A 16,035-nucleotide genomic window follows, 5' to 3' on the forward strand; every position below is an offset into this window, starting at 1 on the left:
TTTTTTGCATTGGATTGGATCACACTGTATCCATTCCCCATTTGACTGGGTACCATAATTGTACTGTGAGCCTTAAACAAACACGAACGGCGGTACCACTGTCGTTTCATAAGCACGTAATGAGTGCTGGCCAGCCGAAGAGTCGTGCAGTCGTGAGACTGATAGCTGTCAGGGCGAGTGTGCCCCCCGGGGGGCAAAAGGGGCACTTGGAGTACCAATGGGGTCGTGACCTAACAGCACAAAATATTGTCTTGAATGATCTTTCGATCTGTGTGGCATAATCGGGCTCATGTTGCCAACGGAAATCGGCTTTGCCCATTTGATTTATCGGTGTCCATTTGACTATTGCACCATAAAAAATCCCTCAACTTACATTCTCAGAAAATGCTGCACTTGTAGAATAGAGTTACATTCCCATAGAAAGGGCTTAAATTCTAAAACATCATTTTGAGAGCTTATTTGTTAATAAATAGGTCGCCCCTTTAGGTGCAAGTCAGCCTTGTGAACGTATTCCTCAATTTTGAGTTTTTAACACTCAAAACACAAACCATCAGCTGAAAGATGACAAAGTCTGTGAAGAATCTACCGGTCATTTTTGGTATGTTCATGCAACATTTTTACCAGCATTAGAGCAATCGAAAATTCCAGTTCATGGAAGCATAAAGTAGGAGAATTCCAGCCAAATTTTCGCATGCTTGTCTGCATCTGTAATTCTCGCATTTAATGCTTCTCCAGCTATGGAAGCATAAACCAGGCGTCTTTAAAATGTTCCGTTGTTAATTTCCCTGTCGATAACATCAAGATGCATCCAACAACCAAAAAGAACTGTACAAAATGGGCAACAAGTCGAAGAAATTGATGTAAAAACCCATAACGAAAACAGCTCATTTCATATTCGACATGATCAACATTAAACGAACATGGCAGATTAGTACATCCGACTAATCAACACGTTGAAACCATTCCTTCAATGAGTTCCCTTGATTCGATTCAGCGTTTTTTTACCTTTCGCATTATTATGATAATCCAAGACATACACAAAACACGCCACAGTGCGTGATTAAGTATTTTTATATGCGTTGCAAAGAGCTTATTTAGCGAAACTGTAAAAGTGGAGTGTAAATTATTTCTTCGGAAGGCAAAAACAATATTGCAGGTTTGGCGTGGAAACCCAGTTTTATTTTGCCTTAGCATTTAGGTTTTAATCTGCCTGTGATTGGGGCTTGCCAAACAGGAAATCGGCACTTTTTGAGAAAGTGATGGAACTTTTGCCTCCCAGCCCTGATATTGATTTACACCAGAATCATAACTGCTGATGGGCAATGGATGTTGATTACAAGCCTCAAATTGGTGGTTTCACTGTGAAGGTTCGCAACAGGTTCTCAAAAATTACGGGTGTTTATGACAATTTGCTTCTGTTTAAAATTCTGGGAGTCGAGTGAAAAATTGGGTTTTCCGCAAAAAAAGTTCAAGAATTACACTCGCGTTTGCAATTTTTGCTGTTGTTGTTAAGTTGGAAAACGTTTAAATTACCCCATAATCTTGGAGTTGGAGGAATGAAGCTTCTCTAGGATTGGTTAGATTTTGTCAAGCTTTTAGGCCGTCATTGAAGAGAATCCGCCGTTTTGCAAGAAACTCCCCCGAAAAGCATTGCAAAACTTGCCAGCTTCGATGTGAAAACATGTTTAAACAATTGTTTGGTCGTTTGAACCATCTGCTGAAAAAAAGTTGACCAATACCTAAAACCCAAGTCAGTCAAGGCTTAACGAACTTTGAAGGCAGCAGATAATGCGGACAAGAAAGGCAGCATTAAAAAATGTACGAGATAAGCGGCGAATATTAATGTCGTATTAAAAATGTACGCATATTTTATTAAAAATCGTCCGTTACGAAACATTTTTTATCGGTTAATAACTAGCGAGTAACGTTGCCTCATGCCGCGCGACATTTTGCTCCCATTTTTTTTATCTTATTTATTGACATTATAAAGAAGCCGACTTCGTAGCGTGAGTGCATATATTTCTTTCGTCCAGGTTCCAACAATGTACAGGATGAGTACGATAAACCCAACCAACGGATTTTCGACTCACAATATCTTTGAAAGCAAGTTGCGAAGTGAGGAACGAATGTAAATAAAAATCTCCAAACAGAATATTGGAATTTCCCAAAACTGAAAGCAACACAAACTCAAAGAAAGAAGTGAAAATCACTAGAGGGTTCAAACTAAACTAAATTGTTACCGAAATTATTGCCAATTAGAAAAAACATTGACCAAACATAAGTAAATTTGGTTGTGAAACATCATCAAAAGAGTCGCGCAATCGTTGTGGTTCTTGCCGAACATCTTCAATTTATAATTTAAAATACAAATTATTACGGCTATTTATTGTTTTTCATTCATTGCATTTTTGTGGTTCGTTTGTGCATCAGATATTCGCAATTTTTTATTCTGCTGCTAAAAAAGTTTCCCGTTTTTGACTATATTTTCTCGAATTTTATGCGTAAAGCTGGCGTGTTTTTGAAACAATGAAAATTAATCTTTTGAATTTGCCCAACAAGTCTTTGAAGCAAAAACAACTAACCAACGGCAAATAATTTTCTTTGGAACAACCAACCAGATGAAGAACAGAATGAAGGAAGAATTATGGATTTCCTGGGACAAAGCTCATATTGGTTAGAAGGGTTAATAGAATTGTTACGATTTGCATATTTTTTAAAATATCGGAAAAAATGTAGAAAAAATCGCTATTTGCTGTTTGCGTTTCCACATGCGTTGAAAAGCGGATAACTTCAAAAGAAATTGGATAAACACGCGATGAAAACAGAATATTTGGAATTTTAGAATGGTGTCATTTGCTAAAGGGATTTTCAACAAAGACAAAAGAAGAAGATCAAAACAAGAAATTAGAAAAAAAATCAAAGTAAATGTTGGTGTGAAAATTCATTAAAAGAGCGATTAATTCGTTGTGCTCCTCTGCCAAACATCTTCAATTTACTATTTAAAACACAAATTATTCCGGGGATGTAGTTCTCATTCAGTGCATTTTTTGGTCGTTTTTTGCATAAAAAAATCGCCTTTTTTGTGCTGCTGAAATTTCAGACAAAAGTTTGATGTTTTTGATTATATTTAACCGCGCAGGTTGGATGAGCATCACTTTCTACTTAGCGCGAGTAGGATGGAGCTAATATGGGCCAAATGCGGTTCTTAATTTCATGCATTTTCGTGGGGTGTGATAAAAAATAATTTCTAAATGAAAAATGTTTCTTGCTCCTTTATTTGTATATCAAGTTACAGTTTTAGAAGCAAATAAAAAAAATAAGCAACCGCAAACAATTTTCTCGAGAACAACTACATCCAACCAGATAGCTTAATTATATATTTTCTGGTCGAGCTGTTTCAATAAAGCGCAAAATATTAAATTAACAACCGGGCAATGCGCTGATCTTCTCAAGATGAAGAACTAGGAAAAAATGAGGTGCTCGTGCCATGTGCTGTATGAATCTGTTGACTCAAGAACTAAGGAAACGTTTAACGGGTTTCGAAATCAGATTGTTTGAACTATACTTTAGCTTTACAACAGCGAAGTGGGCTTTTTGTTGTCCGTTCCTGCGGATTATGCAACGGCTGTCGTATTTTTGCATTTATATAGCAGAACTTTAAACTGTTTTGTAATGGTTTTCTACTTGCGAGCTACTTAGACGTGTTTGGGTTCTGGCAGGTTGAATCGATGGCATGGATTGTGTTTAATCTGCACATACAGTGTGCAATATGCTATTTATGCGAACGTTAATCAAATATTGAAACTGGCTCATATTTAGCTCCAGAAATGTTCTTTGATTTGCTTTTAGCTAACTGTTAATTTTGCTTAAAGGAAATGCTCGTTAGGCATCAATTCACTAAAAATAATAAACTGCATCAGATAGATTATCTACATTCCGGGCAATTCTGGAGTGAAGCTCTAACGATGCCTGATTTATTGAACCATACAGCACACATTTACGCCGGTTCTTCGATGTTAGCCAGCCAATTTAACACCATATAAGCCTTACACGTTTTTTGCATGCTGGCATTCCCTATTCTCTGTTCTAAATAAACAATAGTCTGGCGTCAATAATTAAACGCTGCGTTACGCACGTGACTCGATGCTAGTTAATTTTTATGGTCTGGAAAGTAGTTAGGCTTAAGTAAGTGCGGATAATTGAAATTAGTTTGTAGAAATGTTCAGCAAGTTGAAAAAGCCGACAGGAATATCGGACGTGTTGCCCGAAAGGATTTAGTATTATTGGGTAAACGCTTCAGCTTTACTGCATCAGCAAATTTTCATTTATTTTGCCCATGAGGTTTGGAAAATGCTCTCTTTTGGAGCATATAGAGATTTTGGGTTCTGTGGGCAGGTTTGTCCATTAAAATCCTAAGTAGGGAACGTCTTAGTTCTGTCGGTTCTTGATCGGATTATAACTGTTTATTTTCAATTTACTATTATTACAAATTATTCTTTATGGTGTCAGTGGTTTCTCAGTCTTATAAACATTTTTCAATCAGGCAACGATTTTTCAAAGAAATGGGAAACTGGCAGTCAAAAATTGGGACAATCTTCAGAAAAATGAAATTTTCATAATTTAAACACATTTTATTTAATTTTTTAAGCAAATTTAAGGTTTTTCTTTGCAAATTAAAACATCTAAGATTAACAACGCTTAACGCGGTTTCTGATTCCAACGGAATGTGGTGGTAATAAAAATATGAAGAAGGACTAATATGGGTGTAAATTGACTACTTAAAATCCATAAAATAAGATCAGTGCAATTCTCAAAAAAGCTCATATAAAAAACATAATGAGCATTTTAAAGGGGATGCAAAGGCTTTTTTTTCGGTGGAAATGTTGGGTAATTTGTTACGAGGAAATTCGTATTTGCGTCCGCTTCATTCAATTAATCTGCCGATTTCAGAATATAAAAAAATAACAAATATTCAACTTTACGTTCCGAAAAACGTTTGAACGAACAATTTTAGTTTTCACATTATCTTGAAAGCCAATTTTCCGGATATAAATTTCCATCCGATTCCGTTTAAGCAGTAATCGGCGTAAAATTTGGCAGTTTTTGATCTAAAATAATTATATTATGTCCGTAAAAACCTGAACGGAACAAACGCGAAATAATTAAATACAAGTGTGAGAGAAACGTGCAGGAGGATGAGACTGCTATGGATTCAAATGCGATTTCTTCAATATTAACCAATCAAAATTATCGTAGTTGATCTTGTAGGAAGCGTGAAAGTTTAGACTGATGACTCAACAAAAATAGTATAATTTGCGAACAAAGTGCATAGTTTATACAAACATTTCTAGAATCCAAACATCTATGAAATCACAATTGAAACTGATAATCGTTTAGTGCAGATATCCAAAGTTTGTCTGCTTTTAGCAGTTCGAATCGGACCCAATGATGGCTATTAAATATTTAAAATAATTAAATCGGAATTAAACAAAGGCGAAACGAATAGGTAAATATAAGTGCGAAATTGAAAAGATGATTCCAACAGGCGAAAAAAAGGACCAAGAGGATCAGGCTACTGTGGGCTAAAATGAGATTTTTTAAATATGAACCAAATAAAAGTATTGCAATTGATGTCATCAGAAAAGCAGATATTTGAAGTAACGATGTATCAAAAATACAGCAATTTCAAAACAAAATGCACAATTTATACAAAAAGTCTAGGATTCATACCTACTCAAACTGATAATCTTTTTCGGATATTCTGATTCCAGCACGTGAAGGGAAGGAACATGAGGTTACCATGAGCAAAAACGCGATTTTTTCAAATTCTCCAATCAAAAAGCATTGGAACGAAAGTTACAACAAAAGCAAAAGTTTAAACTCATGAAGCAACAAAAATGCTGTGAATTGGGATGAAATGCATAATGTATACAAAAGTTTTGAGAATCCAAACACTTCTTAAAGCACAACAAATATTTCGAAAAAATAAAAATAATCTACTTTGTCTGCTTTAATGCCAAGAAATCATAAATAAATATTCAATTAAGTGTGATTTTTGCATTGCATTCTTAATCAATAACATATTATCGATTCCCTCCATGTGTTATGCTGTGAACAATTCCAAGTTTGCTCGCACTTATTACGACTAATAAAAATTAATTTCCTATTTCTGCAACTAGAATTAATGGAAAAACACAATAAAATGCGTCTATAATTAACTCGCGAGCCCTTGAATTCGATGATTTATCTCTTTTCTATAACCAGCTTTAATGGCATTAGTTTCAACAAAAAACTGCTACACACATTGAATTGAGTGGCAAAAGGTTGTATTTGTTATCGTCAATGTTTGTGCGTTTAATTTGCAAGAGGGACACAGTTCTTCTTTATATCTTGATAGATTTTATCGATTCTAACGTTTCATGGCTTTGTGACCAGGACGAATTGAATGAGACCCAGGCAATTTTCTTCATCGACATCAACGATAACCCGCTAATAATGGTGATTGAGGAATTTCTGAAGGCTTGTTTAATATTTAATGTTTGTCAATATTACCTTTGTACTGAATCCCTATAATTTGCCTGGACTGCTATTTATACCGGGTGGAACAACCGATCGATCCATTCGATTAATACAAAGTGTATTATCAGCAGCTTGCTGAAGCCACTTAAGAGCTTGCTTACCACATAGCGGGAAGGAGAAGCAATTTATTATCGTCCATCCTGGGCTTTACATACATGTAAATTAATTTGTTTAAACTGATATTACGGACAATGTTAATTTAACTGGGTGTCATGTGGTGGTTCTGTTGCAGTTATTTATGGGACAGTTTCATCAGAAAATTTAAGTTGTTCGGGTTAGTTTTTTCACTTGGATTTGAGCTCTCTGCGAGCAGAACTGTTAGACCAGTCTTTCAATTAGCATACCATGAAGGCGACCGAAAATGTAAATGTGAAACCCAGTGTAAATATATACGACATGTAGGTATCTATCAGTTTTGAAATGTCGCAACATGAATCGAAACGGTATCGCGGAGAAAAGCTTTCCAGATAGCCCAGATACGCGTTAATCTTCATTAACTAAAATCTTTGAGAGCGAAATTTGAATAACATCTTTCATATGCCGCCGGTTTTAAAAAGTGGATTTTCTTATCTGGACGTTTCCATCTGGGTTTTGATATTTTGACGTTGCGCCTGTTCGACAAATTTATGCAAATGAAAATCTGTGCCAAACACCTTGAATACAAAACATTTTACGGCGATTACGAAACGCGACAGGTGACAGGATCTTTGGCTCAGATCGCTCTTTATATACATTTATTTCAATTTTAATGGCCGGTTCATTTTGCCGGCGAACGCAAATGTGTATCTGTTTCCCCAAACAAGTCATTCAGATGAGGCAACTGCCTCGAATTTTCCTAATAGAGCGACGGTACTTCACGGAAAAGTTCTCATTCATTTAACAAAATGCTTGGAAGTGATTCAGGATTGGTGGTCTAACCCGACGTTTTGCTTGCATTTGCAGCACATATTCTCAGGCGCAAATGTTTTTTTAATGAAGCGTTAGTGGCAGAAATCTGCACGTTTGCCCTCAGAATCTTCCTCAGTACCTATTCAGGCAGTTTTTGATGCACACACCAAAAATCATTTTTGGTCAATCGATTTGAAAATTTCCAGTCAATTAATTTCGAAATTCGCCTCATATTTACGATTTTTGACCGACCGTATCTCCATTTTTATAGACTGAAACACTTTATTTAGCTATGCACTTTGAGCAGCTTCTATGTGGGCATCGAAATCGATTGAAATGGAGAAAAAGACGCATGTGAAAATTGTTATCTTTCTCCCAAAGTTTTTAAAGGGTTGGAGGTCGATTTTTCAAAAAACTAAAGTCTCTAAAAATGCTTTGAAGTACTTATACATCATTTTCAACAAAGTCAAGCAAGAAACGCAACGAACCAATTTGAAAAACACGCTTGAAGCTTCCGATCCGAAATATTTTTTTAAGGGTTAGAGGTCTATTCTTCCAGAAAAATTTAAATGTCTCAAAATGCTTCCATTTCTGTAACATTTTCCACAAAATCACGCAAGGGGGGCAATGAACTTATTGAAAGGCACACCAGAAGCTTCAGATCGGAAATTATCTACATTTTTGGCGTATTTTTTAATTTAGTTAAAATCTACTTAACTCGAAACTTTATATTTGCACCTTTCCTTAGGTGGAAAACAATCGATTCAGCTGCAAAAAAATCGCATGTAAAATTTTTATTTTTTACTTAATTTTTTTGAGTCTTAGAGGTCGAATTTGTCAACAAAATTCAAATCTTTCAAAATGGTCCAAATTGTGCATCATTTTCCGTCCCATAAAGCCGCCCAAGGAAGGCAATGAACTTATTTAAAAACACACCAGAAACTTTGGATCCGAAATAATCGAAGTTTTTGTCTATTTTAAGCGGTTCTTGATCATTCACGATCTTTAACCAACGTTATTTGCGTTATTGTAGACTCAAAACGTTATATTTCCACATTGGAAAGCTTTTGAGGTCGGAGACAATCTATTGAGCTGACAAAATCCGCAGGCAAAATTTTGATTTTTTACCCATATTTTTTTAAGGGCTAGAGGTATATTTTTTCAAAACAAATTCAAATGTCCCAAAATGCTTCAAATTGTGCATCATTTTCCACCACATCAAGCAAGGGATGCAACTAACTTATTGAAAGACAGCCGTTATTTGTTTTAAGCCGTTCTTGATCAGGCACGATCTTTAACCAACGATATTTGCGTTATTAAACACTCGAAACATTAAATTTGCACATTTGAAAGCTTCTTAGGCCGGTTRAACAATCCATTGAACCAAAAAAACTCGCATATGAAAATTTTAGTTTTAACCTAAAGTTTTTAAGTCTTGAAAGTGGAATTTAAATAAACTCAAATCGTCAAAATGCTTCGGTTTCTGGATCATTTTCAACGAAAACAAGCAAGGAACGYAACGARCTGATTAAAACGCCCTCGAAGCTTCAGATCACAAATAATCGAAACTTTTGGTCTATTTTAAAACTTCGAAAAATGTAAGTGAAAAACATACCATTCAGATCCGAAGCAAACGAAATTTTTGGCCTATTTTAAGCGGTTTTTGATCAATCACGCGCTTTAACCAATAATACCTACGTTATTATGGACGAAAAACCCGATATTTGCGCATTAGAAAGGTTCTCAGGTCGGAAACAATCATTGACCTGAAGAAATACCCACGTGAAATTTTGATTTTTTATCAAAAATTTGGAATTTTTCGAATTTTTTCGAAATTTTCGAAAAAACGGATGCATCTCGGTTTTCCCGAAAAAATTCAAATTCCTCAAAATGCTTCGCATTCTGCAACATTTTCCGCAAAATCAAGCAAGAACCGCAATGAACACACCGGAAACCTCAAATCCAAAATAATCGACATTTTTTGCCTATTTTAAGCGGTTGTTGATCAATCGGTATCTTTAGCCAACGATATCCGCGTTATTATAGACTTAAAACTTTATATTTGCATATTGGAAGGATTCTTAAGTCGGAACCAATCCATTGACCTGAAGAAACACGCATGTAAAATTTTGATTTTGGACCGCAAAATTCATAAAAGTCGACTTTATTCAAAAAAGCTAAGTGTTTCAAAATTTTTGGTTCAAAATTTCAGTTCTTTTCTTCTGAGAGTTTCTTCCGAAGAAATCGATAGTTTTGGTCCATTTTAATCGATTTTTTGTAACTAATGATCTTCAACCGACTCACTCTGTCTTCTGGTGAACCCGCCATATTTCTGATCGCTGAAGCAATAAGATTCCAAATTGAATCTCCATTCATTGACGCTGATAATTCGTAGGAAACGTTGTCGTTTTCTTGAAGATTCTTATTAAACCAGCCAATCTTTGTTCTACCTCAAAGCTACGGTTATCTTCATCCACCCAAATAAAATCTGTCCGGTATCGTCACGATTTACGAGACATCGTTTGACGACACAATTTTTTTTCGGCTTTTTAACAGACTTGCACGAAAGTAAAACCGTCCAAAAACTGTAAATTATTGCGTTAGTGAATAGATCAATCACGGCGCTTGACATCGAACAAGAGAAACTTGTTACATTTCGTCCGGTCATAATTAATCTTTTATCTCATTCACGGCAAACGTATTTAGTAGGTCGAAGCCGATTGTTGACCAGTAAGATGCGGCTGGATGAAATTGAGTTTATTGATTAGTTGGAATTTTTCTTGGGTTTTTAGTCCATTTGCTTTCATCCCCAGCATAATTAGCCGACGATAGGCAATGAGGCCAGCCCAGCTGTCTGTTATTAATACGAGGGAATATTCCAGTTTTCAGCATTAGCCAGCGAGCTCATTATTTCAGCTCGTAAACAACATTTTTGTGCTCGACGCTTCAGTATCGAAAGGAAGTCCTTTCAACCGAGCTTCTGAATTATTTCTTCCCCTTGGTTGTTCAAACCGGCAAGACGCCGTTGGTGAGCGCCGGACGAGTTTAGGTGCGTTTTGCACGCAACATGAAAGTGTAACGTAGTATTTTGCGATTTTAAACTTATGTTGTCCAGTCATGATAATTTCCGCGTAAATTCTTAATATACGACCACGGACAATTGTCGGCTACACCTTCAGTTCGCTGCCGACAGCTGAATGTCTGTGTCCGCTTTGGATCCATCCAGGTGGTTAGAGAATATTTGGAAACTATTCAATCAATGAACCTAATTGAACCAGTTTTATGTAACAGTAAAAGGGGCGAAAAGTGCAGGTTTTGGCAGTGTTCTTTCCAAGACTTAAAGCATCTAATGAGTCTTAATAAGTCAGCTTAGGAATGACAACAATTTGCGATCGCCCGATATAATTGTTGTTCAAAGTGCCGCTGAAAAAATGCAAACAAGACGAAATTACTTAGATTTTTTCCAATCTCGCCGAAGATTGCTCTTTCGCAATTGTCCTCGATTAAGCCCAGCAGAAAAAGTAAAAGGCCGTGCGGCACTTAACAGCATTGTTATTCTACCTTCGGTGTTGCGCTATATTAAGCTGTCAGTATTTGCTGAATTGCCGCATAATGGTAAATTAGTTTGCGAAAATAATGTCGAAATTTATTATTTTCAGCTGCCGGTTCACCGACGTTTTGACGCTAAGCTCTTGTTTCTGTCGGAAAATTGATCAATGGGTAAAGGGAGCCTCTAAAGCCGACCCACATTTTAAAACACCTGAATAATTCTTGCCTCAACTGCATGTGCTTTTCTTCTTCAGTGAATTTTTTCCTTAAATAAAACCTATTAATATTAAATGGAAACTGAAGCGCTGAATAGTGTTTTTCTGCATCCGCATCGCCTGCCTAAGGCGCTTACTCGATTTTCTACCAAAAAAACGCAAGCGCTTCTTAGGAAACTTTCAATATACACGAATAAAGTGGAAAAAACATCCGGCAAGCGTATCCATTTTCCGTACTAGTCGCCTGAAAAACTAGTCGATATTTTAGCGTTTTCACATAAATAACTTGCCCAGGTATTTCCTATGAATTATTTAACATAATTCCAGTGGTAATAAGTCATCAGAATCTTCACCGGTTGTCGCTGGAATGTTAAATCGCTTAATGAGTAACCTTTTACTTACCAAACAACGCGTATAGATTTCATGCAAGTGGCACTAATATTTTTGTGTTAAAATATATTTTTTTATTGTTTCAGCGGCAAAACGAGCAGTACCTTGGCCCAGCTTACGATCCGTCTAGAGACCTTTCACCCAACCTGCCCTCATGCGAACCCCACATCAAAGGCGAACCCCAAGGGGATGCACAGGGCACGCCTGGAATCCAGGATAACAACAATCACACCGATAAAAGTGAGCTTATGAAGGGTTTTTTACTATCAACTATACTTCTAATAATCAAGTAAAACAATGCAAGATATTCAGAGAGAAAATTCCTCCTTTCATGAAAACTAACAAGGTTTTTCCAAAACACATTTGCCTCATTCACAATTTAACTATCAAGGTGAAAATAAGCGTTAGGATTTCAGCCGTTTTTTGAAAATAACGAGAAATATTTCTGCAAGAGAAAGCACAAACTGGTGAGATTTTAACGGGGAAAATATGTTTTCGCGACGACCTAAAAGGCTAAAAAAGTCGCCAGTTTCAAGAAACTGAGAAGAAAGCATGAAGGAATCAAATGCAGAATTAACATCGGAAAAGACAACGAACTGGATATGAAAAATTGCAGAAAAAAGAACTAGAACATAGTGGAGAATAAAGTAAAGCAAAAAGCTGTCTATGAGTAGAGGTAAAGCAAAACTTACTAAGAAATAAATACAAATTGAAATAGAACAGTTTTGTCAAAAAATTATATACAAATAATAATTTACATAATTTTATTGGCACAACAATCGCATCGGAGAAAGTGTTTAATGCCAAAGTCGTGCCGTACCCTTCAGACACGACACTGTTTCGGACTCAAAAAGACTGTAAACCTGACCATTGATCAACTTTTACGAAAAAATCAGTGTCGTGCAAGAAGGGCTCGGCACAACAATCGCATTGGAAAAAGTGTTTAATGCCGAAGTTGTGCCGAACCCTTCAGACACGACGCTGTTCGGACTCAAAAACACTCTAAACCTGACAATTGATCAACTTTTACGAACAAATCAGTGTCGTCCCAGAAGAGATCGGCATAATAACTGCATTAAGAAAAGTGTTTAATGTCGAAGTTGTGCCGAGTCTGTTTGGGACGCAAAACCACTTTTAACCAACCGATTGGCCAATTTTTCGGCACAAAAAAATGCACACTCGCATTAGGGAAGGTGTTTAATGTCGAAGCTGTTCCGAACCCTTCGGGCACGACACTGTTTCGGACTCCACAAGTCTCGAAACTCTGACGATTGATCAATTTTTGTGAAAAAATCAGTGTCGTGCCCGAAGAGCTTGGTACAGCAATCGAATTAGAAAAAGTTTTTTAATGTCGAACTTGTGCCGAGTCTGTTGGGGACGCAAGAGCACTGAAACCTACCGATTGATCAATTTTTCGGCACAACTATCGCATTAGAAAACGTGTTTAATGCCGAAGTTGTGCCGAACCATTCGGGCACGACACTGTTTCGGTCTCAAAAAGTCTCTGAACCTGACGATTGATCAGTTTTTGCGAAAAAATCAGTGTCGTGCCCGAAGAGCTCGACACAACAATGGCATTAGAGAAGGTGTTTAATGCCGAAGTTGTGCCGAACCATTCGGGCACGACACTGTTTCGGACTCAAAAAGTCTCTAAACTCTGACGATTGATCAATTTTCGCGAAAAAATCAGCGTAGTACCCGAAGAGCTCTGCACAATAATCGCATTATAGAAAGTTTTTCAATTCAAAGTTGTGCCCAGCCCTTTGGGGGATTAATTATAATAAAATATATTACAATTAAATTTCATGTTTAATATAATATTTCTAATCTGTGTCTTTTGTTGGAAAATACAGACTTTTGCTGCCGAAATTAACATTTTTTCCTTTCATTCTCAACAATAGCTTTCCTTGAGCATCAAGGCCGAAAAATCCACTAGTTGCAATAAACTGAGAAAAACACCTGAAGGGATCAAATGCAGAATGAACAACAGGAAAAGACAAAATACAGAACAACTTGCAAAATAAACGAAATGTAAACGAAGCTTAAAAGACGCTAATCACTAAGTTTGCACAGTAAGTGGAGTAAAAAGCTGTCTGTAGTTAGAAACAAACTAAAAGTTGCAAAATATAAATACGAATTGAAAATCAAACGATTCCGAAAAATTATATAAATGCTTTCCTAATCTAGATATCTACATATGTTGGAAAATATAGATTTTTTTCCGAAATTAACTTTTTTAGAACCAATTTAGAACGATGTTTTCCATTTTTATTCTCCTTTCTCGACAATATCTTAATCCCCTTCAGGCGGGACCTTCAAGGCGAAATAATTGATCAGTTTCATTCTGTAAGTAACGACATTCCAAAATCTTGCCACTTTCTATAGAGCTTTGGAATTTCTAATTAAATTTACTTGGGCAAAAACAAGTCGAAAAAATTCCACATTTTTGCATCCAAACTTACCCAAACTAACCAGTTTCACGGAAAAATTCAATCTCAAAACCCGTAAAAAACCTACAACCAAACATCCAAGTGCATCATTCAACATAAATTATTCAAATACGGGATTGAAAACGAAGTGGTTTAAAAAAACATCTACCTAAATATGCCCAAAACCATTTGCAAATTTGAAACGAATTTAATTAGCTGCCAATTTCCTGACTGTCACACTTGCACAAAGTAGCAATCCAAGTACAAACAGACTAATTAATAAACTAGGTGTATACCGAGCGGTGGAAAAAGCCGGTTTTCCAAAGAGTTACAGATCATTAGCGAGCCATCAATCTTTAAATACCTAGATGACTAAATAAGGATTCATTCAACGCTGTTGAAACGTGGAGTTTCAACATTGATACAAAGTATACGACAGCGATCGACTATATACAAAAAAATCTCATTCTGAAGCTGAAGATGAATGATGACATAAATTGGCTGTGGCATGGAAAACGTATTCAAATTCAACTCCTTTTCGAGCTGCAGTAAACCATACTTTGTCCTGCACAGTTTGGTGATTGAAATTGGTCAAATTTCCGAAACTAGGACAGTTTCAGTTGCAACTTGTTTTTCAGTGCTCCAATCATGCGGTTCGGACACTTGTCGACCTCAGCTGCACGAAACGTGTAGATCGACTCCATGCCCCCCATCAAGACCCGTCCAGTCGATTACTCCGCCAGAACTGCGAAGACCTGGATCGTCTTTTGATCATCACATTCCTAAAATCGAGCCAGATACAACACCATCCACGCCTCCGACTCCACCATCCAGGTAAAAATCATCTACACCTAATTATACTTACAGAAGTGGAAAGTGAAGAGGCTGCACAAGAAAATTTGATTTAGTTACACTTTTTGCCTTGAATACTTTCCTGCAAGCTCTTTCCTCTTGAGTTGATGTCTTATCATTTTGGAGGCACTGTTGATTGCAAAACCAGTCAGTGCTTCATACCCTATTTACTGTTTTTTGTCTTGTAAAATAGTCAATGTTTCGTCTTTCAGTTGTGCCGAGGAAATTGGAGGATTTGCAATTTGTGCGGGTTGTGGTAATAAAATAAGGGACCGATACTACCTTCAAGCTGTGGAAAGGCGATGGCATGCCAAATGCTTGAGGTGTTGTCAGTGTCGAAATACTTTGGATGGTGATGTTACGTGTTTTTCCCGCGATGGAAACATCTACTGCAAGAAGGATTACAATATGTAAGTTAAGCATTTAGTGAATTTTTTCTAGTCTTAGTTTTGGTCCTGCTTTGCTCATCGCTAATGCTCCCCAAGCCTCAACAAAAAAACAGCACAACCTTGTTAGAAATTCGTTGATCGAAGATCGGAACTGGTTGATGAAATTACCATATCACCTAGTTAATACCTCGAGTGTAAACTAAACATTTTCGTTTGGTGAAAAAAATTTCACCTGATTTACAACGAGAGCAGCATTCGTTTCATGTGGCAGATCGAGTTTGCTTCGTTGTTTTTTCGGTTCCATGTTAAATATTTAACGGCACGTCGAGACGAATTAAGTCGCATTACGATATGAAAGGTTTTGAAATTGCTTAAAACAACCTTCGTACCGTTTTAATCCCGGCCATTTGTTACTTTGAATCAGCAGCTATGGCGCAAAGCGCTGGGAATTTTCTTCGGTGTGTAAAAATAACATAGGAATAATTATCCCTGAACTGGCTCATGATTAATCATTAAATACAATTCAGCTATTTTCTTGTTGGAATTTGCTGTTTATTGGAAATTCCGGCTCGAAGGACCAAAATTATAATTGCGTCTTAAACCACCGCCTTAGACTAGAGACGTGAATGTTGTAGACAAGTTATCATAAATTAATCTCCAAATGTGTAGGTTTTGCAGATTTACGTACTTAAAATCATAATAATCTTCCTTTCTCCTAGACGAAATGCAAATAGAGCCACTGTT

The 16,035-nt window shown here is 36.6% G+C and overlaps 1 protein-coding gene across 1 annotated transcript; it reads left to right on the forward strand.

The window, feature by feature from the left end:
- Nucleotides 1–5,532: 5,532 nt before the first annotated feature.
- LOC125503036 (protein apterous-like) lies at nucleotides 5,533–15,312 on the forward strand (the record flags this gene model as incomplete). Its single annotated transcript, XM_048662768.1, has 4 exons — nucleotides 5,533–5,577; nucleotides 11,708–11,861; nucleotides 14,689–14,884; nucleotides 15,115–15,312. Coding segments are annotated over exons 1-4 (593 nt in total), but the record flags the coding sequence as incomplete, so codon positions are not given.
- Between the last annotated feature and the right edge of the window lie 723 nt (nucleotides 15,313–16,035).

This window comes from Dendroctonus ponderosae, unplaced genomic scaffold, assembly GCF_020466585.1.
Source record: "Dendroctonus ponderosae isolate FM_Combo_2020 unplaced genomic scaffold, Dpon_F_20191213v2 Dpon_F_20191213_113, whole genome shotgun sequence".
NCBI lineage: Eukaryota > Metazoa > Arthropoda > Insecta > Coleoptera > Curculionidae > Dendroctonus > Dendroctonus ponderosae.